We start from the raw sequence: 25,759 nt of genomic DNA, 5'->3' as shown, positions 1-25,759 counted from the left end.
TTTCGACCCCAGATTTGAATTAATCAGATCTGCAGCTGACCTTAGGCAAGTCAAGGCAGTTAAGGGGCTCTATACTTATTAAGTCAGAGCGTAGGAGAAGTAGTCACAGGAGGGTTCGAGAGCGCAGAAGGCCTACTAATGAGGAGGCACGGGGCAGCGCGCTGGAGGCAGTCTTGTGATAAGCCTTTGAGAGGTATCACCTACTAGAACTTAGACAAGCGCGTTAGGTATTCTAGAAGTGTAACCATACGGAATATAACTTCTACTGCTAATTCAGTTTTTAGTTCTACCAGAATTTCTCCAGAACTAGGCACACCAAACTAAAGGACAAGAAAAGTTTTTTTTTTCCTCTTGAAAGAATATACTACTTCACGGATACCTAGCAATCCTAAAAGATCGATGTGGACAGGAATCTTAATAAATGTCAGGGTACTGATAGCCAAGGCGGGCCCATCAGAAGGTGCGATACGGATCAAGTGCGGGAGGCAAGGCGCTCTAGTTGTAACGCAACAGTGAAAATTTTGATCGGCGTAGTTAAGAGAGCCTAAGGTCGATATCACTCAATCTACTCATCAGCCTTGGAGAAATGTTGTATCGTCATATCCTTCGAAATCAAGGCCGATCAAGCGCCCGGTGGCTTTCTGGGCCCTGTGGGAGAGAGTCTCCTCATGGAACTATATTTGGGGCAAAGAATCAGCCTACTTGTGAGAAATCTTTATTCTTATTGCGAGTATGCACTCTTAGAGGCACACACGGTAGTTTCCTTGACTTCTTCCCGACTAATAAAATAGTCTGTGGTATATGTCCGAGGTTTTGCCGTTTTAACATTGTGTGAAGCCAGCGGAGTGCTAGTCTGTAGACCGTGTTAATCATTGTGATATTCCGTAGACCTCCGTGGTTTCCCCCTATTCTAAAGACTAACGGTTTAATATTTCTCATTATTAATTGTAATCGAAATAAACTGATTTAAATGTGTTTATTATAAGATCCAACCGTAGATAGTGTAGTTGGGCTTGACACACTTGAGCAAGAGCCGCGGGTCTGTTGCTGATGACGTCAGCACCCGTTCGTTTCCGTTTCTTCATCTCCTCTTCGTCTTCCTAATGCATAATGTTACATCAGCAATACGGCTCAACAAGGCGGTCTACTCAACTAAACCACATGCAAGGGACTCTGTGCATCTATTATCAGCAACTCGTGTGTATGATGAAACAAACATGTCACAGAGGGCAACCACTCGACGTCGAACTGGTTGCCTCACCTGTCGGCGACGTCGTGTCCGGTGTGATGAGGCAAAACCTGTCTGCCTTAACTGCCGCAAACGCGATGTTGAATGCAACTGGCAGAAGGCAATTCGATTCGTCTATCAGGATGATAGCGTGGCGTCCGTCGCTTCCCAAGGAGCCGATGAGCAAGTTAGCGAGGTGGTTGGGGCCACGACGAATTTGTTCTTTTCATGTGTGTTGATAATCTTTAGTCACAAACGCCAGCTACACATTCCTCTGATAGTGTTAAGCGTGCCTTGACGGCTTCTGCGACCTCATTTGTGTCAGAGCCTGGCGAAGCGGTTGTGACCGCAGACGATGCTGCGGGGTGCTCCTCAAGTGAATCAATCATTCCAAGTCCTCGTACCTTGCCGGTAACAGAGCGTACCAGCTCTCGCATTCGCGACGGCACAGAAACCACATCTACAGATGTTCAACAAGCTCACACTTCTTCTGTCAATGTACACAATACACCAAATTTAGACGGAGGCACCCCTAGTTTTGGAACATCTTTGACTGAGGATGTCCTGAGCACACTATCAACTCCAAGGGTCACTCGAAGAAGCTCTCCGAACCAGGATGTGGACTTAAGTTCGCTAAATTTATCGGCTGCAAAAGAAATACTGCTCATCCGTAATTACATTGGCGAGGTAGCCCCGTGGTTTGACGCAACTGATCCATTTCGCCACTTTGCTTCTAGGAAGATTCAGCGCATGATGCACTGTCCTCCATGGAAGGCAGCTGCTTTGGCACTCTCGGCCAAGAACCTTGAGCTTCGAGGGGATTACAGTCTAGAAAGAGGATCTCTATCACTCGAACTTTATCAAATCGCTGTTCAACGCGTGATCAGGTATTTTTCCCAAGGGCACCGAGATACTGAAGGACTTGCCGCATGTCAAATACTCGCCGTATATGAAATGATGACTTTTGCCTACGCGGACTGGTCTCGTCATCTCAATGGCTGTGCAAGCATATTTCTCACAAATCATTGGAACGGCTCAGCGGATGATAGATTCGTCTCACAGTCATTCTGGTCGTTTTCACGCACAGGTGAGCCCGACGATTCTCGTTTCTTTTTCTCGCCGTTCTTTATAATGTTCGTTTTTTGAAGCTTATTGTTTAGATATATGGGCTGCCTTTTGCTCTCAAAATTCTACAGTCGTACCAACGGATATTTGGTTTGATGACCCTGTCGCAGTCATGGAGCAGGAGAACATGAATGAAGAAGCACATGCTCATGTTGCGCAGTGGCTGTGTGCCAGAGTTGTCAACTTGTTGTCAAAGCAGTCCCGAAAACATCACACTAAATTTCAGCAAGAAATTGAGATACTACAGTCGTTATTGTCTCTGTGGGAGGCTAAAGGATCCTTAGCTACGCAGCCGCTTGTTTACATTGACACTGAGAACGTGGAAGATGAGCCGTTTCCGATGGTCTTGCTCGCCAATTCTAGCTCAGGTGTGTTTGATATCTTGTCAATAATTAGAGACCGCGCTTATCCCGGATGCACAGTGATCGGGCGATGTATGTTTCATACAGCAATGGTGCTTCTCTTGGAAGTTGCAGCGTCAGATGGCTCTGATCTCCATTCGACCACCTCTCACGAGATTTACCGTCACGCTCGACTAGCCTGCGGAGTCATCAAAACAAACCCTCAAACGTAAGCGTATTATTTGTTGGAAATACCATAAGTCTCTGATTGACGGTAGTTGCATAGATGTTGTCTAGTCAATTCGTTGCAGCCAGCTTATATATGTGGCCGACACATGCGTACGCGATCTGAGAAGTTTGCTGTACTTGAGATATTTGGTCTCATCCATAGTCAGACTGGGTGGAAAACTGAATGGCGAACCAGTGAGTTGCGTAAGCTATGGGGAATAGCCTGACGAAAAAGGGCGTAGAGGCCTTCAGGTTCATCACACGCATGTGGCTCTGCGCTTGTCGAGTCCCTGGGTCAGACTTAGAATTCCAATCAATCATGTCCCACAAGAGCGGTATGGAATGAATAGCTGAAGCCCGGAGTAGCATGACCAAAAAGAGTTTTGCACTGCTAAATCGATCCCAAGCCCATACCACGAGTACCTATTGCTACGCGTGACAAAATTAATGCGTCATAGCTTTTCAGATATGTCGCCAGGAAGTAGAGTGGGATGATCAGATTATGTCTGGATTCATCATGTGCCACCGTATGTTTTCTGTGAAGAACGGGCTACCAAAGGGATGAAAGCCGAAGGGGTCCTTACGGCAGCGCTCAATGTAGGCATAGTCCGAAACGGCAGGCGTCAATGGTAGTCCATGCCGTGGCGGCATGGGATCCAGCCCGACGGTTCTCGATGCTCTCAAACAGTTGTTTCCATCAAGATACAATCAAAGAGTACTAGACGAAGAAGGTGGAAAGGTTTTAAGTTGCTATCCAGGCAAAATAACCCCCTTCACAGCAAAGTGTGAACCTGATTCCTGTTTCTTACATCGAGATAAGCGGACCTTCCGATGAAACCTGTAATGATCTATTCAACTCATAGGCTTTGCTATAATTTATATAGACAACTATTGTCTAAAATAAGGAAAAAAGCGAAAACGGAAAAAAACATGGAAACAAACAATCCGTCACATTAGTTAATACCACGCATAGGCATGGACGACCGTTCACTGTGCAAAGTTATTTTTCAGTTGGAAACGGCTATCTGCATATCAAAGGGCAGTAACCTGCATCTCATAGGAATTTCATACGTTGATTGCCAACCTCGTTACCTTAGTCTGATATGGAAGATATTTTCTTGATGTATGTGTTGAATTCATGATCCGATGTATCTATGGTCATGACTCAGGCGATACTGCGGGATTGATAATCAGCTTTATGGGTACTTTCGTCTAAGGGTTCTCAATTAGGAAGTCACAGACGAATTATCATCCGACTGCATCCATCCTCTGCAAAAGCTAATGACGTAATGCAGTGGGAGCTCAACCCAAATTGTGCTAACAAGACCAACACTACAAGGTGCAAAAAATGGACTCGCTCCCCACTGCCTTAAATAGAAAACATTGACGAGAGACCACAACTGGAGGCAGCATTTCGTTTCTTTCATCCCCAAATGGATACCTGGCTCCTCGCACTAGTTTAACACACGATGGATTGCTCTGATCTTGCAGTCATGGGCCCTCCTGTTGGGTATATATGTTGACCTCAAAAGCATCTACTCAGCTCATTTTTCATCGACTATTTTCACTATTGCTAGCGGATCCAAAACCAACTCAATTCACCTGACTTTCTTTCAACTTGGCAATATGCAAAACTCCAAAAAGACAATGGCTATGGTTACCGGTCCTGGCCCCTCGCTGGAATACAAAGAAATCAATACCCCCAAGCCCGGCAGCGGCCAGATGCTCGTCGAGGTGCAATATGCTGCCCAAAACCCTACTGATGGTATGTCGAGCGATTTTGTAGTATGGAAAAATAATCTGCTAAACTTTGGGCAGTTCAGAGCTATGATATTTTCATGTTCGGAGACGGTGCGGTGCTAGGCTGCGACTTTGTTGGCAAGATTATAGAGCTTGGAGAGAGTGTGACCAAGTATAACGTGGGCGATTTGGTTGCTTCGACGGTCTGGGGAGGTAAGCTTTTGCAAGCGAGGTCATTCTCTAGTCATCACCTACTTAAACCAGGTCTGAACAGGCGAGACTAAAGGCATCGGAGCCTTCGCGACTCACACACTGGCTGATGAAAAGATATCCTTTAGGGTTTCTGACATCTCCGAGGCTTCGGCTGCCACGATTCCTCTGGCTGCATGTACAGCTTGGCTGGCACTCTTCTCTGAACGCTGCCTAAACATCGATCGGTCCAGAAAAGAAAGTGTACTCATTTGGGGCGGGAGTTGTAAGTTACCAAACCGCTAGATTCTTTTACGTTGGCCTCAGTTATCCGATTTTCAACATCGTTTCATGCCACAATACTAACCTCATGAATACAGCGAGCGTCGGACAGTTCGCTATTCAGCTTGCCTGCATTTTCGGTCTCGACGTCGTGACTACTTGCAGTCCGCACAACTTTGACCTAGTTAAAGATCTCGGAGCCAAGCACGTCTATGACTACAACGCCATCAATGTAAGCCAACAGATCCGGAAAGACGTGCCCGATCTGAAGTATGTCTTCGACACGATTGGCAACGAACAAAACTCGTCAGGCCTTGCGGCGACCTCAGCCAACGCCGACTCCATACTGTGTACTGTCCGGCCAGGGCTAGTCAATACTGAAGGCGTGCCGGACACAGTAAAGTGCGTTGACGTCATGATCTGGACCGCATTCCTGAAGGAGGTTAATTACAAGGGACATCAGTGGCTTGTAAGACAATTGTCCATCCTAACATGTTTTATATTTACTAAAAATCTTCTTTAGAAAAGTCAGAAAGACCGAGATCTTGCAGCCGAGCTTTTTGATAATATCCCCAAGTGGGTTGCCGAGGGCAAGGTTAGACCTAATGCTGTTCTTCAGCTGGAAGGGCTTCAGTCGATACCTAAAGGCTTTCAAATGCACCGCGATGGCAAGATCTCGGGCAAGAAGGTTGTCTATAGGATTTAACAACAGTTTATAGAGAAATAACACTGTGGACTTCATGATAATACATTTTACCCATTGAAAGCTACATTCATTACTTCGTTACGAAATACAAAGTCACCTAATGTTGTGGAAGCCAGAACCTGATACACACTCTGATTGGGGTTCTGTATGAGGTTGGAGGAATCTATTTTCTTTTTCTTTTTTTAATTTACAAGGACCACTGCATAGAGTCTTGCCTTTGATTATTACACTCGTGGCAGAGAAAACACTAAGCAATATGCCTCGACGAGACTCGAGGCATTGTAGATGCAAAATCTCACTAGTTAGGCTGAGTATAATAGGAGCGTCCTCATAAAGAGGAATTCAAAGACTCTCAGAACTTCTCATACGAAAAGCCCCGAAACCGAGCTGTGGATATGGTTGTGTTTTGTTGTTGAGCTGCATGCATGCAGCCAAAGCGAACTGATGTACCTCGGCCCGTCAGGACCCGGCAGATCCGCCCCGATGATGGTGTCGCACTACCGTCGAAGATTGAGAGCAGCGTCGGCACCAGTCGCACCAGGCCGATACTGGGGACGCCCCACCCTTACCGTCCCTGATCGGATGGAAAATGGGTAGGTTCCATGCAAACCATCTCGAAATGCTATATCCTGAGTGGTAATGTAAGCGCTGACCTGGCTTAGAATTACGTTATGATGCATAATGCCCTCCTGCGCATGTAATAATCCCTCTACATCAACTGGCAGAGTTGAAAATAAGGATCACGTTGGCGTTTGAAGAACGGGGCCGCTGAGACTTTGTGTCTGAATTCTGGAGTTTGAAACATACAATCAGTTCGAGAGCCTGCAGATGAATCAACGTAGTGATCGTTACCAAGAAATCTACCCGTCCAACGCATGAGATTTCGGCTGTTCGAACTCCATTCACTTGCAAGATGCTGTTGGCAAAGATGCGGCCTAAGGTTATTCGACACTCGGGGTAATCATTTCGGTCATCCGAAGTAAAAGACAGCGAGAGTTGTGGGTGCTGCGGCTGAGTGAGTGGACTATCTCTGCCTAAGGATTCTTTACACAGGGGTCGGCCGCCCCATCCCTGTCAACCAGTAGTAAAGACCCTTACAGAGTCTTGAGATTTTCTTGTTGCCTAGAAACCCATGACTTGAACAGGCAGATTCCAATCCTCTTTTGCCAAGACCCAGCTAATAACCATCAAGAAGGTCGACAAGTATCCATTGGTCCATCAGTTCACATGAAGCTGCAGTACACGCATCACGCGAGCTGTTTTGACATATCACGACCTAACTGGACGGCTCTCCACTTCCTTTCACCAATGACTAATTAAAAAGATGTCTCGGAGAGCTCTTGTCTTCAAAGCTTTCTAGAATCACGAACTCCGCAGTTAAGCGGCAGTCACAGAGAGATTCTGTTCTGTATGACTCAGAACAAGGACGCTCTCGAGAAGTGGGACCACGTGAGCGAAGTACCCCGTATTCTGCTAAGCTTATGGTTGTGGATCAGTTCAACGCCGGAAGAATCTGTATTAACCTAGATTGACCAAGAAGGCAGTTGTGGAGAAATAAGGTTACTCTTTACCCGAAATTTAAAAGGGACTTTGGTTCTTTGACAAGTACTAGCGCTTACCTTGAATCCTTTGGCGGAGACAGATTACCGCAAAGGGCAGTGTAGAAGATTTAAAACCTCAGGTCTTGAAGAAACTCCAGCTTTTGCCAGAGGGACGAGAAGTATAAAAGGGCTCGTGTACTCTCATTCGTATCTCAATTCTTCAGCCGCTCATCCAGCTTACTGCAGACCTCTCCCGATTGTACACTTCTCAGTCGCCATCATAAACAGTTCGAAAATGAAGAGCTTCATTCCCGCGTTCCTTGTTGCCTGCGCTGGCGTTGTTTCGGTATGTCCCCTCCTCGCCTCCTCAAAAGTTGTGATTCATCAGATTATGCTATTATGTTGCTGGCGAAGTGCTGACAACGTGACTAGGCAGCTGCCGTCGACGCCACCGCTGCCGATGTCCAACAGACTGATGTTGACGTCTCGCCTCCTTACCCAGTCGGTCGTCTGGGATGGTACGGAGCTGTGACTGAAGGTGGCCCTGCTGTTTACTACGAGGGAGATGACTTGACCGACATCGACGCCCAAATCAAGTCTGATCATCCCGAAGTGTCCCTTTTTGATGGCACAATGGAATTCTCCGACAACAGCACCGCTGTCGGTGTCCCGGACGGCGCTTCATTCGGCGGATCAGAGGTGGTTCGACTGGATGAGCGGGAGTTGGAAACCCGTGACGACAGAGTTGGTGACCTTTCTCTTGTTGCTATTGCCTAGCGTTACTAGAACTTTGAGCTAATCACTGTCTTCACTACAGTACAGGAACGAGTGTGATAAGCCTTGGGGAGGCATCACCTACTGGGACTTGGACAAGGGTGTCAGGCATCTCAGAAGTGTCAGCAGATGCGTTGTCCAAGCCAGGCAGTGCATCAGGACTACCTGCGACGGCACCTCTGCCACTGTGTTTTGCAACGACAACACATATGCTATCGACATGGCTTGCAGTCACTTGGCAAACATGATTGAGGACGTCGTGTCAGGTTGCGTCCTGACCACCGTCAGTGCCATTTTCCAGCCCTCTGCTCAGCGCTTCAACGTCGACAAGGGATACAATGTCATCACTGCTACTTGCCGCTTTTTCAGCTCCAGTGGCCAGCCGGTCTAAGAGAACTTACTCGAACATAGCTTGCTGGAAAAGACCAGGTTAACAACGAGAATCAGATTTCAGTCTGTACCAACCTGAAAACATGATGTAGTTTTGTCTGGGCCGAGGGCGAAGATGAGTAGAATGTGGACATGGTTATTGTATGACTTAATGTAAATGTAGCCAGCTATCACAACTCAATATCACAAATAAATATGCACTGAATCTATCCATGTATAAAACTTCGACAGTGCCAGCACATGAAATGATTTCTTGCAGCAGCCCTCCAAAAAACGAGAGGTCCTCTGCCTTGGGTTAAGTTATCATGCTTTCTATCTCACTGCTATTCTGATGGCCCCATTCTGTCGCTAAGAGATGGTGCAAATGATTTTTCCCGAGTTGGCATTATCCTCCAGCATACCGTGAGCTTTCTGTATCTCCTCCCACGGCAATACCGTATCAATTACCACTTTAAGCTTCCCCATCTTAAAGCGCGGGATATACTCTTCAAGGCGATCCCGTAACCTCCCCTGATACTCAACATCCCTGCTTCTCAAGGTGCTTCCCTCCATCCGGATCCTCTTGTAGAGTAGCTGATCGATGTCTGCACCCTCAATCCTGCCTCCGCCCAACAGTCCTAACACCACAATACGAGCGTCTCGTGCTGCGACGTCGAGGTTCTTCTGGAAGTAACCGCCACCAATGAAGTCCACAATGATGTCCACTCCCTTGCCACCTGTTGCTTCTTTGATTCGCTCAGCCCAGTCTTCTGTCTTGTAATTGAAGGCTGCCGTTGCGCCTAAATCCCGGACAACAAAGTCGCATTTCGCCTGGGACCCCGCTGTTGCATATATGGCGGATGCGCCAGCGTCTTTTGCCAGTTGGATACCGGCAACGGAAACGCTGGAAGCCCCAGCATGCCAAAGTACTGACTTGCCTGCAAAGAATTCTCCAACAATGAAAAGGGCCTGTGTTGCGGTGATCCAAGTCTACAGGCCTGTTAGTTGTACGCTCTCTAAAAGGTGCCATTTTCAAGTGAGTTTACCTCTGGAATACCGGCAGCCTGCTCCCAGGTAAGGTCGGCTGGCTTATGCAGTAGCATCTTGTGGTTCACGGCGATGTACTCAGCGTATGCACCTCCATATGCCAGGCCAAAAACCTCGTCGTCTTCCTTGAAAGTGCCACGGTCTCCTGGTCCGAACGATTCGATTTTACCGCTGAATTCTACGCCGAGCGTTTTGGGTGCCTGTGGCGGAAGGGGATAGTCGCCGAGGCGTTGAATCTGGTCCATACGATTGATCCCGAATGCCTTAATCTTTACAAGAACTTCACCCTCGCTGGGTGTTGGCTTGGGCGTATCTGCATTGATGAACAAATTCTCTTTGGGGCCCCTTCCCCCCTTGATGTCTAGCATAACGAGTTAGAAACGCCTGTGTGATGGGTTTGCTCTTACTTACCTATTGCCCTCATTTTATCACTCATTTTTTATGGTGGTAGTGTATTTATAGAGATTAAAATAGAGACGCGGTGGGTTTGGTTTGCGGTGGTGAAGGCTTGGATTGTTGTAGTTCCTGGTGTTCCCCAACTCTTATTTTCTAAGCTGTCTTGCCCAGGTCTTAATGTAGGTAGTGAATGATGTCGATCGTTGATTTATCATGTCCTAGATTCCTCCGATGGTCACTTACTGATCAAGCTTGGTGCTAACCAAACCTTAAATCAAGCTGGATGCTTATTCTCTCACTTGAACAGTAATCCAATGAAACAATTATTGATACTTTGGAGTATCAAGCCAACGTAACCTAGCTCACTAGCCGGGCGAACACGGTTACCTGTAGCGCACTAACATTGGTTGCCGAAGAACCGGTGATGAGTAATGCCACAGGCGGCATGGCCGACTGCTGGCCACTAGACTCAATCTTTCAGGCCATTTGCGGCCACTATTCCAGCATTCCCTGGACAATCCAGCGTGCAACACTTGCGAGACAAAACGTATTGGGCCATCATGATTCAGGGAACAGTTGACGCCTTCGACTCCATTCGCATGCACCTTATTAGTAATTTAGGAACCTCTTCAATGGTGGTTTGCTTTCATTGTCTGACGTCATCGTCTCCTTGTTCGGCGATTAGCAGATAGGGCGAGCTGAGCCAAACTAAACTACGACATGGGCACTAGTTACCTACCTACTGATTACTACCTTATCTCGTGGAGTTCCGCAACTCAATTCCTTGCTGGCTGTCAATCGCCGTCACCTCACCACAGAAGCTACCCGCAAAGGTTTTACTAGGATGGAATCTGAAAATTGCACTCGTGCGGTTTTTTTCTATGGCCTTGATGGACTGTGTGTCGCTGGCTCTGCAATTGCTTTGCTGCCTTGGTTATCCAACACCGAGAGATTTGACTCTTACTGAGTTCCTAATCTATCTAATAGAAGCGCACAAAACTGAAAATGTGAATCCAATAAGGGATATTGATAAACTTGCAAGTCAAGTTAGTGCATAACAACTGATCTACTATGTTTTCTTGGGCGCGCCATCAAGACAGGTTATTCTTCGTCAGCGACTTACTGATGCTACAAGCCGCTTAACCGGTTATCACCGTCTCGAATCGTTGGTTGTTCGGCGTTTGGGCTGTGGCTGACGAATTGTGTAAGCTTCGGCGTTAGTGGCCATCCCCCAAACAATTACACTTGACGAACAACACAGTCAGCAAAGCCGTTTCAAGATCAGCAACAAGTTATTTTGCACAATGGCATCAACCCTAGAATTATATAAATGCAGTCTCCGAAGGTTTAGTTTAAACATGAAATCATACATTCTACAACATCATTCAACAATCAATTCAGAATACCCTCGTCTCTAATAACACAAATCACTCTTCATCAATATGGCCCATCGCATCCTTCTCACCGGTGCAAATGGCTTCATCGCCCAGCATATTCTTACACAGCTCCTTGAAGCAGGCCATTCAGTTCGAGCTGTGGTACGAAACCAGCCAAAGGCCGACCAGCTGCTCTCCACCTTCGCCTCCTACCCCTCCACACAGCTGGACACAGCTCTCGTTCCCGACATCACCACCCCTGGCGCGTTCGATGCAGCACTCGCATCAAACCGGCCCTTTGACGCAGTCCTGCATACTGCGTCGCCATTTAACTACCGAGTCGTTTCCTCAAACCTTGACTTCATAGACCCGGCCATCAAGGGTACTACCGAGATCCTCTCTGGTATCGCCCGCGTCGCTCCATCGGTTAAGCGTGTTGTAATGACCAGCTCTATGGCTGCCGTGATCAACTGGTTCTTGCCGAAGCAGACAGATCCCGCGAAGATATACACAGAAGCCGATTGGAACCCTATTACTTGGGACGAGGCCGTCAGTACCAAGGTCTTGAATCTGGCATATGGCGCCAGTAAGAAGTTCGCTGAAGAGGCAGCGTGGGATTTTGTTGCCAAGAAGAACCCCGGTTTCGATCTTGTCATCATCAACCCTCCCATGGTATACGGACCGCTCGCCGATCCAAACACTTACAAGAGCCCACAAGCGCTCAACCAGAGCAATTTCAACCTGTGGCGCAACTTCCTTGACCCGGGCCTGACATCTGCATCACCTGTGCCGCCTGAGGGCTTACACCTTTATGTGGACGTTCGTGATGTAGCACGAGCACATGTTCTTTCAGTTGTTACGCCTGAGGCTGGAGGCAAGAGGTTCGTCATCGGCAACGGAGGGGTCTCGAACCAGAAGATTGCAAACCTTTTCAGAGAGGCGCTGCCTAAGTTGGCGGATAGGATACCCGAGGGAGAGCCGGACAATGCTGAACTTCCAAAGGGCTTGTTCAAGGTGGATTCTTCTCTGATTCAGAAAGTTCTGGGTCTAAAATACACTAGTATTGAAGACACTTTCAAACAGGTTGCTGTGCAGCTAGCCCATATTGATGAGCTGGCACAAAAGACGGCATGATCGTATTTTGTGATGGTATGAGCGTTGTAATGATAGATAATTTAATACTTTTATGAGCCGAATTTGCCGAATTTACCGTGAGAATCGAGTATCTCATTGCAATGACTCTCACGATAAGGTTATTAAAGCTTTTAGTAGCAATACCGCCGCTGGCCTGAAGGGATTCGTGTGGTAAGGTACATGAAGCTCATTCAAAAGATGAAACCCATAAAGAGCATCAACAAAAGCAAACAAGTAAGCCGATATCAATGCCCGGAATAGAGGAACCCCCTTCCTCATGCTGTAAAGTAGCTAACGCTAACATCTGTCATATAATGTTTGCATCTCATTCGTGCAGGCATCACTCTGCTTACCTCTCTAGAAATATAGTTAGCGGCACGTTGACCCCTGCTGTTCTAGATTCCTCGGATTGTTGGGCTGCATGCGGTCGGCAGAATATGAAAGCCGGGTAATCTGACGATGAATTACTAATGTGGACCGAACCAATCAGTCTTTTGAGCTTGAGACTGAACCCCCTAGTATCATCCAATCTCACACCGTCTCACTCTCATTGCCAAGACCGGAATCCGAAATCCGTTCTGACGCTACGTAGTCGACGAAATCCGAGGACCAAACAGCATCCCAAAGCCCTGGGTCAAACACCTTTGCCATTCAACCATCTTTCTGTCTTATCAGTAATGGAAAGCCGAAGAGTTCCAGGCCGTCCAGCTGCCTATGGGCAATCATGCATTGGATGCTTTAAATCCAAGTGCAAATGTATCTTACGCCCTAATGGCGACGAGTGTGAAAGGTCAGTCCATTCCCTGTACAGCTAGCAGATCGCACAAGCATGCAAAAGCCAGACGAGCGATGGCGAGAAAGTAGTACCAACCATTCCTGTTGCAATCCACAGGTGCCACCGCCTCAAGAAACCATGCCGCCCCGGTGACTCCGTCCGGCGGCGTGCAGCCGACAGGAACCAAAAAGCAAACACGCGGATTGCTGAGCTTGAAGGGAAACTTGAAAGTCTCGTGGCGTTGCTGCAAGATCGCAAGGTTATCGACGACAACGGGCTAGCACAACAACACACACGATACCAGGCTGCGGAACCAGAGTCTTGTGGTACTGGCGAACTTAATCGCAGCATCTCAATGACCGGTGACATTGATGATGATACAAGCCTCATCATCGATGGTAGTGACCGACATTACGAAGATGAAGAAATGCTATCGCCACCGACAACCATTTCACCAGGACCTGCAACTAATGCATCGGAACTTTCAGTCTCTTCAGATGTGGCGAAACTCCAAAGATTTCGATCCCGCATGCTTCCCAAGTTTCCTTTCATCCACTTATCCACCGAGGTGACGGCTGAGAAACTACAGCTCGATCGGCCATTCCTATTTCGCGCTATCACCTGCGTTGCCTCTCTCCCAACGCATGAGAAGCGGGAGCATGGGCATGAGCTGAAACGCGTGCTGAGTGGACTGGCCTTTTTCCATAGTGAGGACATTAAGAATCATCATGAAAGCATGGAAAAAACAACAGACCTCCTACTGGGACTGCTAGTCTTTATCGCCTGGGGTTGGGATCACGTAATTGGCGGTCGCAGCTTGTCACGCCTCATGATGCTGGCTTTGTCGCTGGTTGGAGAGATGCATCTGGATAAGCCGACAGCACATCAGTCAAGCCCACTAATGTTATCAGTTGCAAGTCACGACAAACAAGACGACGAAAGAAATGATGAACTGGCGAAAGAAAAACTCATGGAACGTCGGCGTACAGTTCTGGGATGTTTCGCGCTCAGCTCTATGGTCTCGACACACTTTGGCGAGATAGAACCTTTGACGTGGACGCCGCAAATGGAAGAAGACCTTGCCGCCATCGCAGGTGACACAGAATATCCGTCTGATATGGTTCTCGCCGTACAGGTCCGCCTTCAATTGCTTGCCTTGCAAGCCGCACAATCGTGCAAGCTTGAAATGGATCAAGTTGGGATCATGGGGCTACCTCCTCCGACCATCTTGCATACTCGAGACATGCTGATGCGATTGCAAGAGATTCGAACATTCATTTCTTCGAAAGCACTACCCGATAGTAGTAAGTCCTTGTCGAGTAACGCTGTGATAATGCTGATGCAAATTTGCTGACATAACTCTGGATAACGTAGAAACTCTTATGGGCCATACTTATTTTACGGAATTACGTATCCTTGAAGCTGCCAAGCCAGACATAACTGTATCCTCCGGAATTCCTTGTGCTGGCCCAAGCAATGCCAGTGTATCCTTGCAGAGTGATCATACTTTCTGCTTATGGAAAGCCCAGCTCGCTGTCAAGAACTTCGCAACGGCACTTTTGGCACTTACCCCCTCTTGTTTCCTTTACGCTTCTTTTCTTCAAGCGGCTCAGTGGACATATCTTGCGAACTGTGTCGCGATTTTGTGTCGTGCTGGTGCGTCTTTTGGAGGTTCAGAAAAAGATCCAGCCATCATTAGAGCTATAGCTGAGCTACCAGTTATGCTGGGCCGGCTAGTTGATATTTTCCAGTTAGCTGCCAACGAATCTGGAGAGTCAGAGTCAGACGGAGTATTTGCGAGTCTGGCAGATAGTTTTGGCGTGTTTTGTAGGAACTTACAGAGCCAAGAAACAGGCAACTGGGGGGAGCCCGGACCAGGGCTCATGACGAGCACGAGCGGATTTGATGGGAACATCGGGTCTTGGATAGAGAACTTTTGGGCTAAGAGGGCCTAATTATATACTAATATAGAGATGAGTAGCCAGGACTGCTACATATTATGTATCGTTTCTCATGTAGAATTATGCGGCTCTGTCTAAAACCTCTATTAGAGATTGTGGAAGGCTTTTCACCTCTTTGCATATTTACCACGTCGGTTTTAATGCCATCCATTTACTGTAATTTCAACATGCCAATTTTTGGGTGAAAAAGAAAGAAATGACCAGATGAGAGTCATGCCCTGTATCTCTCATTTCGTCGAGCTGTGCGATTGAAGGTGCCTGGATGGACAAAACAGTACACAAAACTTCCACGTGAGGCCAAGAAATACGATTAGCCCGATGCATCGGATTTCAGAATCCGATCCCGACCCACGTTCGGCTGGACTTCAAACCCGGGGCAAATTGAGAATTCTTCATATTCAGCCGGTTCAATTCAGGCCGATGGAAAGGCTACCGCTGATAAATCACTAGAAGAGAAATGTGTTGAGGGCCGTGTTCGTTCTGCTCTCTTCTCTCAACACACTTCACCTTCAAATACATCATATAAAAGTTAAAGCGATACCATGTACAACACTCTATATCCAATCTTCATTCAAGCGATAACACAATTCCCTCGACATGGCTTCTTTATCTTCCGACTTAAATGGCACTCAGGTGACTGACGACAACAAGGTTGCACCGATGATTTCCACAGAGGCACCGCAAGAAACGTCTGACGCTGAAAAGAACATAACTGCAGTTGCAGATGAAGCAGACGAGAAGAAAGAATATCCTACAGGAATCAAGCGGATTTTGATAATATTGCCCGCTACTTTGTCTTTCTTTCTTGTCTTTCTTGACCTGGCCGTCGTATCTACTGCTACACCAGCCATCACATCGAGCTTCCAGTCCTTAGTCGACGTCGGTTGGTACGGCGGGGCGTATCAGTTGGGAGGTTCAGCTTTTCAACCCTTGAGTGGCAAGATATATCAACACTTCTCGGCAAAGGTAAGACACTACCAGAACCATTTCCCATCGATCCCCCCATCTAACATGCTCACCCAGTGGTCGTTTCTTGTCTTCTTTGGCATATTTGAGCTCGGCTCACTGCTATGCGGAGTTGCTACATCCTCGTCCATGTTCATCATTGGAAGAGCCATTGCTGGTGTGGGATCTTCGGGCCTGTCCACGGGGACTTTGACCATCATCTCGTGCATCATGCCACCTAAAGAGCAGGCCAAATTCTTGGGCGTTAGCATGGGCCTCGGCCAGCTGGGTATTGCATTGGGTCCCGTTCTTGGAGGCTTGTTCACTGAATACGTTTCCTGGAGATGGTGTAAGTGTAATCCCTAGGCAGTTCCCTGTCGATGAAAGCTGACAGTAATTATGAGGCTTTTACATCAATCTCCCAGTCGGTGTACCCATCGCCGTACTCCTCATTCTATCCCGCATTCCCGACTTGGAACCCAAGCCTCCTGCACGACAGGTCCTCGGTACAGCGATCAAGTCTTTGGACCTTCCGGGGTTCCTACTCATCAGCCCCGCCGCGGTAATGTTCCTTCTTGGCTTGCAATATGGAGGAAACGAATATGCCTGGAACAGCTCTGTCGTCATTGGCCTATTAGTTGGCGGCGGCATGACCTTTGTCGCGTTTCTGTTCTGGGAACATCGCCAAGGAGACGGAGCTATGGTACCGTTCGCCATGTTGAAGCACCGAATCATATGGTCTGCCGCAGGCTGTGCCTTCTTCCTTCTGGGTACTGTTCTCGTTGCCGACTTTTACCTGGCTATATACTTCCAAGCGGTCCATGGAGATTCGCCTTTTATGAGTGGAGTTCATTTGTTGCCCACAACTCTCAGTTTGGTTCTATTCACCATGATCTCGGGAGTGATGAGTATGTGTTTAGATTTTTATTATTTTTTAGTCCTCTGGAGAATGACAAACTAATTCTTCGCAGTTGAAAAGCTCGGTTACTACCTTCCATGGGTCACAGGAGGCAGTTCTATCGCGGCCATCGGGTATGGGCTCTTGTCCACACTGAGTCCAACGACCTCTACAGCGAAATGGATTGGGTATCAACTATTTTATGGAGTTGGTAGTGGATCTATGTCATCAGGTGTAAGTACCGTCCTGTATTCTTTATGGTTTCTAAAAGCTGACCTTTGTTATTCCTGTTCTCAGCACTACATTGCTGTCCAAAATCTTGTACCGGCTCCCCAAATACCCATCGCCATGGCAATCGTTATCTTCATGCAAAATATGGGTGGTGCGATATTTCTAGTTGCAGCAAATGCAGTCTTCAGCAACACTCTGCGGAAGGAACTACAACAGCGTGCCCTTTTGATTGGAGTTGAACCAGACGTAATTGTTAACTCTGGGCTGAACTCCATCCGCAGGCTCGTCTCAGGGGATCAGCTTCGCCACACGCTGCAGGCATACAGTGATAGTGTCGACACCGTCATGTACCTCGGCATCGGCATCGGCTTTGCCACCTTTTCTTTTGCCTGGGGCCTTGGATGGAAGGATATTCGGGTTGAGAGGAAGCTTAAAGCATTGAAATCTGAGGCCGAAGACCAGAAACAGATACCTCGGAGATAGGCGGGTTTTTGTAGTTATATCCCGGACCCAATGAAGTCAGGCCTCACGGCATGTCTGTTGGTCGCGGTAGTCACAATTTCAGGGGAAAGGGCGGCATGCTCTCAAGGAAATCTTGGCCACGAAGCCAAGTATCACTACCTGAAGAGCACTGAAGCAGCACTGTAGTACCTAGATAAACGCTATGGGGACAGGTTGGGAATTGGCTGGTTTGAAGAATGTAACGAAAGTGGGAACCAAGATGAGCAAGTGCTCAATAAGACAATTGAACAAGCTCCAATTCTAAATATTAACACATGTTCTCCTGCTATTTAACTGGCAAATACCATAAGGTAGACGGCAATTGCCAGGACCCTTACCCATAACGACGAGACCGAGACCGAGACCGAAATCCCGGCACCGTGTGCGGGTCCACTATAATTAGTGCGTGTCCATAAAGCTTAAGCACAAACGCAACCATGTTCCAAAGTTTTGACAACCAGATGGAGAGGGATTAGGATAGAGGGTATGACTCGAGAACTACGAATCTTGAACATGTCGGAGAAGTCCAGTTACACGGACCTACCCGCCTGGCCCAATATGCCTATCACATATTGAGAACCGTTTCTTTCCTCCACCTCTTTCATGTCTCTCTTTCGGACTCGCAAGAAACATTTTATCGTCAACTACCTAGCAAACGAGTAGAGGCGTTCAGCGCCCAACAACGCCACGCAATGGTGAAGCTTCCGAGCAGTCAGGTTCGCCGGGTCGATTCCGACGCTTCGTCAATCAGCTGGTAAGTAGCGCCTAACCATCATGTCACTTTTAAATGCACTCGTCTTGAAAGTGACATACTTCTTTATGCACCTGGCTAAATGTGTATAGGGGCCTAGACTACCTGCAGGAAGAAAAGATCACGCCTCTCACATGGATCGAGACCCCCGTAATATCCTCTGATGAGGACACTGGCGAAGTAAAGCTGTTTGTCAGGCACAATGCCAACACCATCGAGCTGTTTTCCGACCTCTTCTTCGTTGCAAACCTCGAAACTTTTACGCAAACACACAGCATCACCAACCTCAGTAGTCTGGCAGCATATCTCGGTTTTTTCGGTATTATCTGGTTCACATGGTTCCAAATCACACTACATGATGTGCGGTTCTCGATTGACTCTGGATACGAACGGATGTGTAAGATCCTGCAATTCTTGCTATTTGTGGGATTCGCTTTGGTAGGGTCGTCGTTCAGTCCTGGAACTAAGGAGCACAACAATGCGGTAGGTTTGATTACTCGAGCGCATTATGTGTGTTTGTTGATGATGGAGTAGAGCTTCAAACTTCTCTGTAACATCCTTTTCGCAAGCCGGCTCTTGATGGTTGCACAGTATTCGGTCGCGTTGCACTTTGTCCGAAAGAAAACAAAGGCCTTGACATGGCCCCTCTCCCTTACCATCACTCTTTTCATCTTCTCCGGCGGATCATTCTACTCCATGACGCCGGCTTTCGCTCCTGAATCTGGGAACGGGCTTGGTATCTACTACGTCTGGTACATCATTCTCGCCATTGAGGCAGCAATCACCCTAGGCATCTCGTCAATATGGCGAAACATGGGCTTCAAGCACACCCATCTTACCGAGCGAATGGGACTGTTTACGCTTGTCATCATCGGCGAGGGAGCCATTGGTGCCACCAAGACAGTCGGTAATCTCATGAGTGATACCGGCCTCAGACTTGACGCCTGTCTAGTTGTCGGCTGCATAGTCTTCATCTTGGTATGTCATCCCTTTTTGTCTTCAGCGGGTAACTAACAGGCCTTCTAGATGTTTTGTTGGATGCTCTACTTCGACAACCCCCCCGAATGTAAATTCGGTACCGTCCGTCAGCAAATTTGGGCTGTTCTTCACTTTCCCTTTCATCTCGGCATGATTGGTGTTGTTGAAGGTTCCCAACAGATCGCTCTTGCCTGGCAGGTCATGAGTCAATTTGGCAGCTTTTTCAGCGATATCCGCAAAGCCTGCGTCTCACGAAACGAAGATGGCCTGGCTCTGACCAACTCCACCATAACATCCTTCCAAAGCCTTCAGATGCCGAATAGTCTCGAGGTGCGGGATATGATTCCTTTCGTCTACCAAGAGATATACAACCTGGGCAACATGACGGGCTTGTGTTCCGCAGCAAACACCACTGGCGGAGACGATCTCTTCTTGCCTTCTCCTTATAAGAAACTGACGAGACGAGTGATTGGTGTGCTATTCAAGTCGTATAACGGACTGAGCTCGTCGGATGAGGCAGATCCCGGGGATATTGCAGAGCCAGCATACACTACAGTGTATGTGTACTACTGGAGCTCTTTTCTGTTCGTCGTCGCCTTCTTTGGCGTGTTCATCCTCATTACCAGACACAAGGACCGGCCTCTCAACATCTTTGACAAGGCGGCTGTTACAAGTAGAGGGCTGGCTTCTTTGCTGGCTATTGGGCTAGCAGCTGGTGCGGCATCGGACGAGTTTATCTTCAAATATCTCAAGAGTGCTGCGACGCTGCCTACTGTTGCACTAATATTCCTAGCAATCCTCGCTGTCGACAGGTACACGAAATACCTCAGCGCCAACACTCTCAGGAGAAATCTGACAGGGTTGAGTGACTTTGAGAGCTTACAATCGGATGCTCCGGTTGATCAGAAGAGCTAATGCTACTGATACAACGTAGTTTTTTGCATTTGATCAAGAGGAGGTAGCTAATCACTAAGTCCGCAATTTTGAGTTCTATTTGTACAAAAGTAATAGCGTCGATAACATGGACTGCTTTGATCACCGAGGAGATGTAAAGATTCGTCGGGGTTGTTAGCTGGAGCCTAAAAATCCCCAATTGTACATTGTTGACAACTTTTATCCTCCTCTTAGAATGAACAGGCTCCCACATTCTGAAGAACTATATCCATATCTCGAACAGAAAAATCATGCTGCCTGGGCTCAGAAGGCCGTGCACGATTTCAACCCCACCGATCAAGCCGGGGAAGTCGGCGGAGACCCGGGCCGGCTACGGCGGCATGTTGCTCCACATAGTAATCCTGGTAGAAACCCCGGGATGAGTGATATGCAGGAGACCAACGGACCCTAGCTTTGGGGCTCAGACGTGACAGGTGAAAGTTGCCTGCGGCGAATCTGTGAGGAAGCCTGGGCACATTAAAGTTGTATACTACTGGGAGTCGATCATTCAAAGGCACCGATGCCATTTCCCGAAAACCACCCAATTATCAATCTAACCCCTGCGTCAAATAACCTGAAACCAACAGCAGTGACATACGCCGCAGCTATCTACCTTCCTATCTTGTCCTGCACCAACATCGCCAACTTTGATTAATCCGCATGGGACAAAGTAGTTGCCTGAATGACCAAAACATTTATAAGACACAATTGAAAGCTCCCGTCATAAGCAATCCTGGACATCATCACCATAATCAATTTACACATTCAAAATGGCATCAACTCAACTCCATACCCCACCACAAGCACCCCCCACCTTCACCTTAACCTCAACCGCAATCATCGAGTCCATAACTCGACTAATCCAAGCCTCAAAGCAAGCTCATCACAACCTCACCAATGCTGTTACCGTTCAGTCCGCAACGTTTGCCAAAGTGCTCCTCCCCCTCGCCCACGCAGAGAACGCTCTACTTTCAGAGTCAAACCTTTTGATCTTCTACGATTCCGTCTCTACAGACAAACAGGTTCGCGATGCCTCCAGCAAAGCTCGGAGTATGCTGCGAGACTATCAAACTGAGGCATCAATGGACGAAGACGTCTTCAGACTCGTCGACGCCGTATATAATACCACGGCCAATGAGTCACTTACCGCGGAGCAACGCAACTTTCTGAACAAAAAGCACAAAGAATTCGTCAAAAACGGCCTGAGAATTCCTCCTGGACCCAAACGAGAGCGGTTTAAGCATATCCGCAGTCGCATCGACACTCTCACTTCCCAATTCTCAAAGAACCTGGCAGAGGATAAGACGGCAGTATACTTTCACCCTGACGAACTCGCGGGGTTCCCTAAGGATAGTTTATCACAGCTCGAGAAGGGACAACCTGGGACTGATAACGAGGGGAAAGTAAAGGTTGAGATTCCAATGGACTTGGCTGCGCTCCTCCGGACCACCAAGAGCCCTTCCACTAGGAAGCGCGCCAGACTAGCGTTCGACAACCGCTGTCCCGCAAACATCGCCGTGTTTAGCGAAGTCGTAAGTCTCCGCCATGAAGCCGCGCAACTTCTCGGCTACCCGAACCACGCAACTCTCAGCATCGAAGATAAAATGGCCGAGACGCCCGCTCGAGTGAACGCCTTCCTCGCATCCCTCCGCTCGAAACTAACAGATTGTGGGAAGCAGGAGGCAGAAACCCTGCTGCTGCTCAAGACACACGATGTCGAAGCGAGAGGGGAAGACTTCGACGGGCGATTCTTCACCTGGGATGTCCCATTCTATGACAATCTGCTTCTGCAAAAGGAGTACTCCGTCGATCACGCAAAGATATCAGAGTACTTCCCACTGCAGTCCACGGTGGAAGGCATGCTGAGCACCTTCGAGCACCTCTTCGGCATCGTATTCCACGAGATCCACGACGCAGAGCGAGCTTCCCTGTCACTGACAGGAAAAGGAGAGGACCTCCTCTGGAATCCTGACGTACAGCTCTTCGCAGCCTGGGACTCCCCTTCCGAAGGTGGTGAATTTCTAGGATACATCTACCTAGACCTCTACCACCGCGATGGAAAATCCAGAAACCCAGCAAACTTCAGTCTCGTCCCCGTAAAAAACCACCCCCTCCCCCCTCTAACCTTCTCAGAGTCCACTCTAACTTCACCCAGGGCTTCACAAAACCAGACGGGAAAAGGGTATACCCCTCAACAGCCCTAATCTGCAGCTTCCCCAAACCGACATCCGCAAAACCGACGCTCCTGCGGCACCCAGACGTCGTGATCCTGTTCCACGAGCTAGGCCACGGGATCCACGACCTCGTCTCGCGGACGCAATATGCGCGCTTCCACGGACCAATGGGCACCGTCGTCGACTTTGGCGAGGCGCCCAGCCAGGTCCTCGAGAACTGGTGCTGGACGCCCTCGCAACTTACTTCGCTGAGCAAACATTACTCCCATCTCTCGGACAAATACCTCTCCGCGTGGCGGGCGACGTCCGGGGGCGCTGCGCAGCAGCCGGCGGAGGAGTTGCCGCGGGACATGGTTGATAGTCTGCTGAGGGCGAGACACGTCGGCCAAGCGTTGAGCACGCTGCACCAGTTGTTCATGGGCGTGTTTGACATGGCTGTCCACAAGCCGGGGGATGATTTTGAAAGCGTGGATTTCACCGCGTTGTGGACTGCGCTGAGACGGGAGATCGTGCCTACGCAGGACCCGTTTGTGCTCGGGGAGGGCGATAAATGGGGACATGGGTATACTAACATTACGCACTTTATAAAGGAGTATGATGCTGGGTTTTACAGTTATTTATTGTAAGTCTTCTTTATGCTCAGGATATTAGAGGGGGGCGTGGTAGCAGGTGTCTAACACGGTAACAGCTCGAAAGTGTATGCGCAGGACATCTTTTCAACCATTTTCGAACAGGATCCGATGAGCGCTGAGGCTGGGAGGAAGTATCGGTATGGTGTGCTTGAAAAAGGAGGAAGTCAGCCCGAGATGACGACTTTGATGGAGTTTCTGGGCAGAGAGGCAAAAATGGAGCCGTTTTACGAGGATTTAGGGCTCGTTGTTTAATCTTCTTAGATGTTGCAAGACGAGCAAGTGTATATGACGTTCCTTTTCGTCCTAGATATATTGAGACCCGCGCAATAAAAGCTTTTGTGTAAAATTTGAGAGTACACATTCGTTGATATGTCTTGATAGTCTTAATCCTTGCATCAGACTGAAGGCGCCGATGCGCCGCTGAGGGACCGGAGATTCGGGTCCGAAGTGGGGCATCTTCAACCAGCCGGCGGCATCGCCGAACCGGTGCCGAATCGGTACTGTCCTCCCCCAGTTTGGTCAGCAGCTCTGATGCAATTCTTGTCCGAATCACGAACCCCCGACAGATATCCTATCAAGTGCGAGCGAAATGAAGCTGTAATGCTACCGTGCGGCAAGTCGTGCATGGAAGTTTACCATTGAAGTTTCTCGCTAGAGCTAATCGCTTCACTGCCGAGCAGTGGGCGCTGATCAGTGTGATGCCATGCATATCCCCGGATCTCGCGACCAGTGACATGCTCGACAATTGCTACGATGCCGCGTATCTTCAACACCCCGCACATATATATCGATTGCGTGAAACGCCGGATGGATGGTATGAGGACTCGTCATTTCGGATTGACTGACGCGATGGATTTGAAACGAGGCCATATAAAACCGCGAAGAGATTAAACAACGATAAAGAAACATATTCCTGATTTGGCAGCAGCCTGAATTTCATCATACAGAACATCTACAGTAGAGCATTCATCATGTCCACTACGACCGCTACTGCGACGGAAGCCGAAGCGCCGCCCATCAAGTTGACTTTGGCGTACGATGACAAGATTCATGACCAGGTAAGAACAAGTCTATCGCTTAATATTTCACAACACACTACTCACAGAGGAGCAAGTACAAATACTCACAGTACCTACCTGTCTATGACGAGAAAACATCGCTTCCCCCGCTGCAGCCGTTCGAGTTCAACGATCGCGGGCTGGCAGCGAACAAGGAAAAGCCAAATCTCCTCCCGAAAGACAATACTACCATTAAAGCCACCAAACTCACGCCGGTCATTGGAACCGAAATTCGAGGGCTTCAACTCTCTCAGCTTGACGACAGACAGAAGGATGAACTAGCACTTCTCATCGCCGAGCGAGGCGTGGTTGTCTTTCGCGATCAGGATTTCAAGGATATCAGTATTGAGCAACAAAAAGAATTTGGGCGATACTTTGGGCCTCTTCATATCCACGTAGGTATCCCTTGAATCATCCAAAAGAGCTTCTTTGACGAATTTAAACAGCCCGTAGGCGCGCACGTCAAGGACCATCTCGAGTTCCACAACATCTACCTGGGCCCCGACAACGAGTACCGCAACCGCAGCAAGAGCAACAAGCTCTCGACGATCGGTTATCACTCAGACGTGTCGTACGAGCACCAGTCGCCAGGTGTCACCATTCTGACACTCCTCTCGGTGCCGGAGACGGGGGGTGATACGGCATGGGTATCGCAAACAGCTGCATATGCGCGGCTCTCTCGGCCCATTCAGGCGCTTCTCGAAGGTTTGAGGGCTGAGCACAGCGGGTTTCCACAAGCGGACAACGCGAGACGAGATGGTAAGTTCGTAAGGAGGGAGCCGGTCAAGTCGGCGCATCCGGTCGTCCGGATTCACCCGGTATGTTACAATGCCTCCATATCAATAACCCGGACACTAACATTTCGAACAGGCGACTGGTCAGAAGGCGTTGTTTATCAACCCGGGCTTTACAAAGAAGATCATTGGACTTCGTGACGAGGAGTCTGACGCGCTGCTGAAGCTTCTCTTTAAGGTTTGTGAACCATTCAAAGTTCATGCCTGTCAAAATAAGTGTTAAAAATAAGACAGCACATCACCCTTGGCCAGGACTTCCAGGTCCGCATCAAGTGGGAGGAGGGCACAGTAGCCCTTTGGGATAACCGCGTAACAGCGCACACGGCCATCTCGGACTACAACGTCCACAACCCCCAAGAAGGGCTGCGGCACGGGTTCCGGATCACAACGCTGGCAGACAAACCAACGGGGGTGAATGGCTTGGAGTCCACGTGGTAGGCTGCATAACAGCATTCGGTCCGTTGCCCACAGATCACGTAATGGTTGGACTTGCAAATTGGACGAATCCAAAGTCTGGACTTTCTGTTCAAAAACTTTCGCGAAGTCAGGGGTGGGCATGGAAGCTCGGAAGTTGTTGAAACGGGAAGAACGATTATTGCGGGAGTAAAAGAGGCGGGCCATGCGTTCCCATGATTTGTGCCCAAGGGATCCC

The 25,759-nt window shown here is 48.5% G+C and overlaps 9 protein-coding genes across 9 annotated transcripts; 8 read left to right on the top strand and 1 right to left on the bottom strand.

Moving 5' to 3' along the window:
• Positions 1-4,548: 4,548 nt before the first annotated feature.
• Positions 4,549-5,839, top strand: CTRU02_206408 (Zinc-type alcohol dehydrogenase-like protein C2E1P3.01-like protein 4; the record flags this gene model as incomplete). Its single annotated transcript, XM_036727996.2, has 5 exons — positions 4,549-4,687; positions 4,741-4,875; positions 4,937-5,137; positions 5,232-5,602; positions 5,657-5,839. The coding sequence occupies 5 exons, from the start codon at positions 4,549-4,551 to the stop codon at positions 5,837-5,839; spliced, it is 1,029 nt and encodes a 342-aa protein (XP_036580110.2).
• A 1,836-nt stretch (positions 5,840-7,675) lies between these two features.
• Positions 7,676-8,545, top strand: CTRU02_206407 (uncharacterized protein; the record flags this gene model as incomplete). Its single annotated transcript, XM_036727997.1, has 3 exons — positions 7,676-7,726; positions 7,813-8,124; positions 8,198-8,545. The coding sequence occupies 3 exons, from the start codon at positions 7,676-7,678 to the stop codon at positions 8,543-8,545; spliced, it is 711 nt and encodes a 236-aa protein (XP_036580111.1).
• A 347-nt stretch (positions 8,546-8,892) lies between these two features.
• Positions 8,893-10,006, bottom strand: CTRU02_206406 (zinc-binding dehydrogenase; the record flags this gene model as incomplete). Its single annotated transcript, XM_036727998.1, has 3 exons — positions 8,893-9,513; positions 9,570-9,931; positions 9,982-10,006. 3 exons carry the CDS (start codon positions 10,004-10,006, stop codon positions 8,893-8,895), a joined length of 1,008 nt encoding a protein of 335 aa, XP_036580112.1.
• Positions 10,007-11,408: 1,402 nt separating this feature from the next.
• On the top strand, positions 11,409-12,476 carry CTRU02_206405 (NAD-dependent epimerase dehydratase; the record flags this gene model as incomplete). The annotated part of the gene is made up of 1 exon (XM_036727999.1): positions 11,409-12,476. The coding sequence occupies one exon, from the start codon at positions 11,409-11,411 to the stop codon at positions 12,474-12,476; it is 1,068 nt and encodes a 355-aa protein (XP_036580113.1).
• A 677-nt stretch (positions 12,477-13,153) lies between these two features.
• Positions 13,154-15,206, top strand: CTRU02_206404 (C6 transcription factor; the record flags this gene model as incomplete). The annotated part of the gene is made up of 3 exons (XM_036728000.2): positions 13,154-13,266; positions 13,369-14,555; positions 14,626-15,206. 3 exons carry the CDS (start codon positions 13,154-13,156, stop codon positions 15,204-15,206), a joined length of 1,881 nt encoding a protein of 626 aa, XP_036580114.2.
• Positions 15,207-15,872: 666 nt separating this feature from the next.
• On the top strand, positions 15,873-17,769 carry CTRU02_206403 (major facilitator superfamily transporter; the record flags this gene model as incomplete). The annotated part of the gene is made up of 4 exons (XM_070204709.1): positions 15,873-16,178; positions 16,236-16,506; positions 16,562-17,065; positions 17,129-17,769. 4 exons carry the CDS (start codon positions 15,873-15,875, stop codon positions 17,767-17,769), a joined length of 1,722 nt encoding a protein of 573 aa, XP_070061813.1.
• A 710-nt stretch (positions 17,770-18,479) lies between these two features.
• On the top strand, positions 18,480-20,431 carry CTRU02_206402 (uncharacterized protein; the record flags this gene model as incomplete). Its single annotated transcript, XM_036728002.1, has 4 exons — positions 18,480-18,541; positions 18,631-19,021; positions 19,073-19,516; positions 19,565-20,431. The coding sequence occupies 4 exons, from the start codon at positions 18,480-18,482 to the stop codon at positions 20,429-20,431; spliced, it is 1,764 nt and encodes a 587-aa protein (XP_036580116.1).
• Positions 20,432-21,219: 788 nt separating this feature from the next.
• On the top strand, positions 21,220-23,507 carry CTRU02_206401 (metallopeptidase; the record flags this gene model as incomplete). The annotated part of the gene is made up of 3 exons (XM_036728003.1): positions 21,220-22,545; positions 22,605-23,245; positions 23,312-23,507. 3 exons carry the CDS (start codon positions 21,220-21,222, stop codon positions 23,505-23,507), a joined length of 2,163 nt encoding a protein of 720 aa, XP_036580117.1.
• Positions 23,508-24,226: 719 nt separating this feature from the next.
• On the top strand, positions 24,227-25,545 carry CTRU02_206400 (alpha-ketoglutarate-dependent taurine dioxygenase (TfdA family); the record flags this gene model as incomplete). The annotated part of the gene is made up of 5 exons (XM_070204708.1): positions 24,227-24,313; positions 24,361-24,708; positions 24,760-25,131; positions 25,184-25,285; positions 25,342-25,545. 5 exons carry the CDS (start codon positions 24,227-24,229, stop codon positions 25,543-25,545), a joined length of 1,113 nt encoding a protein of 370 aa, XP_070061812.1.
• Positions 25,546-25,759: the final 214 nt, after the last annotated feature.

Source organism: Colletotrichum truncatum, assembly GCF_014235925.2.
Source record: "Colletotrichum truncatum strain CMES1059 chromosome Unknown Contig_0003, whole genome shotgun sequence".
Lineage (NCBI taxonomy): Eukaryota > Fungi > Ascomycota > Sordariomycetes > Glomerellales > Glomerellaceae > Colletotrichum > Colletotrichum truncatum.
This window is presented reverse-complemented; position numbering and strand designations above follow the sequence as displayed.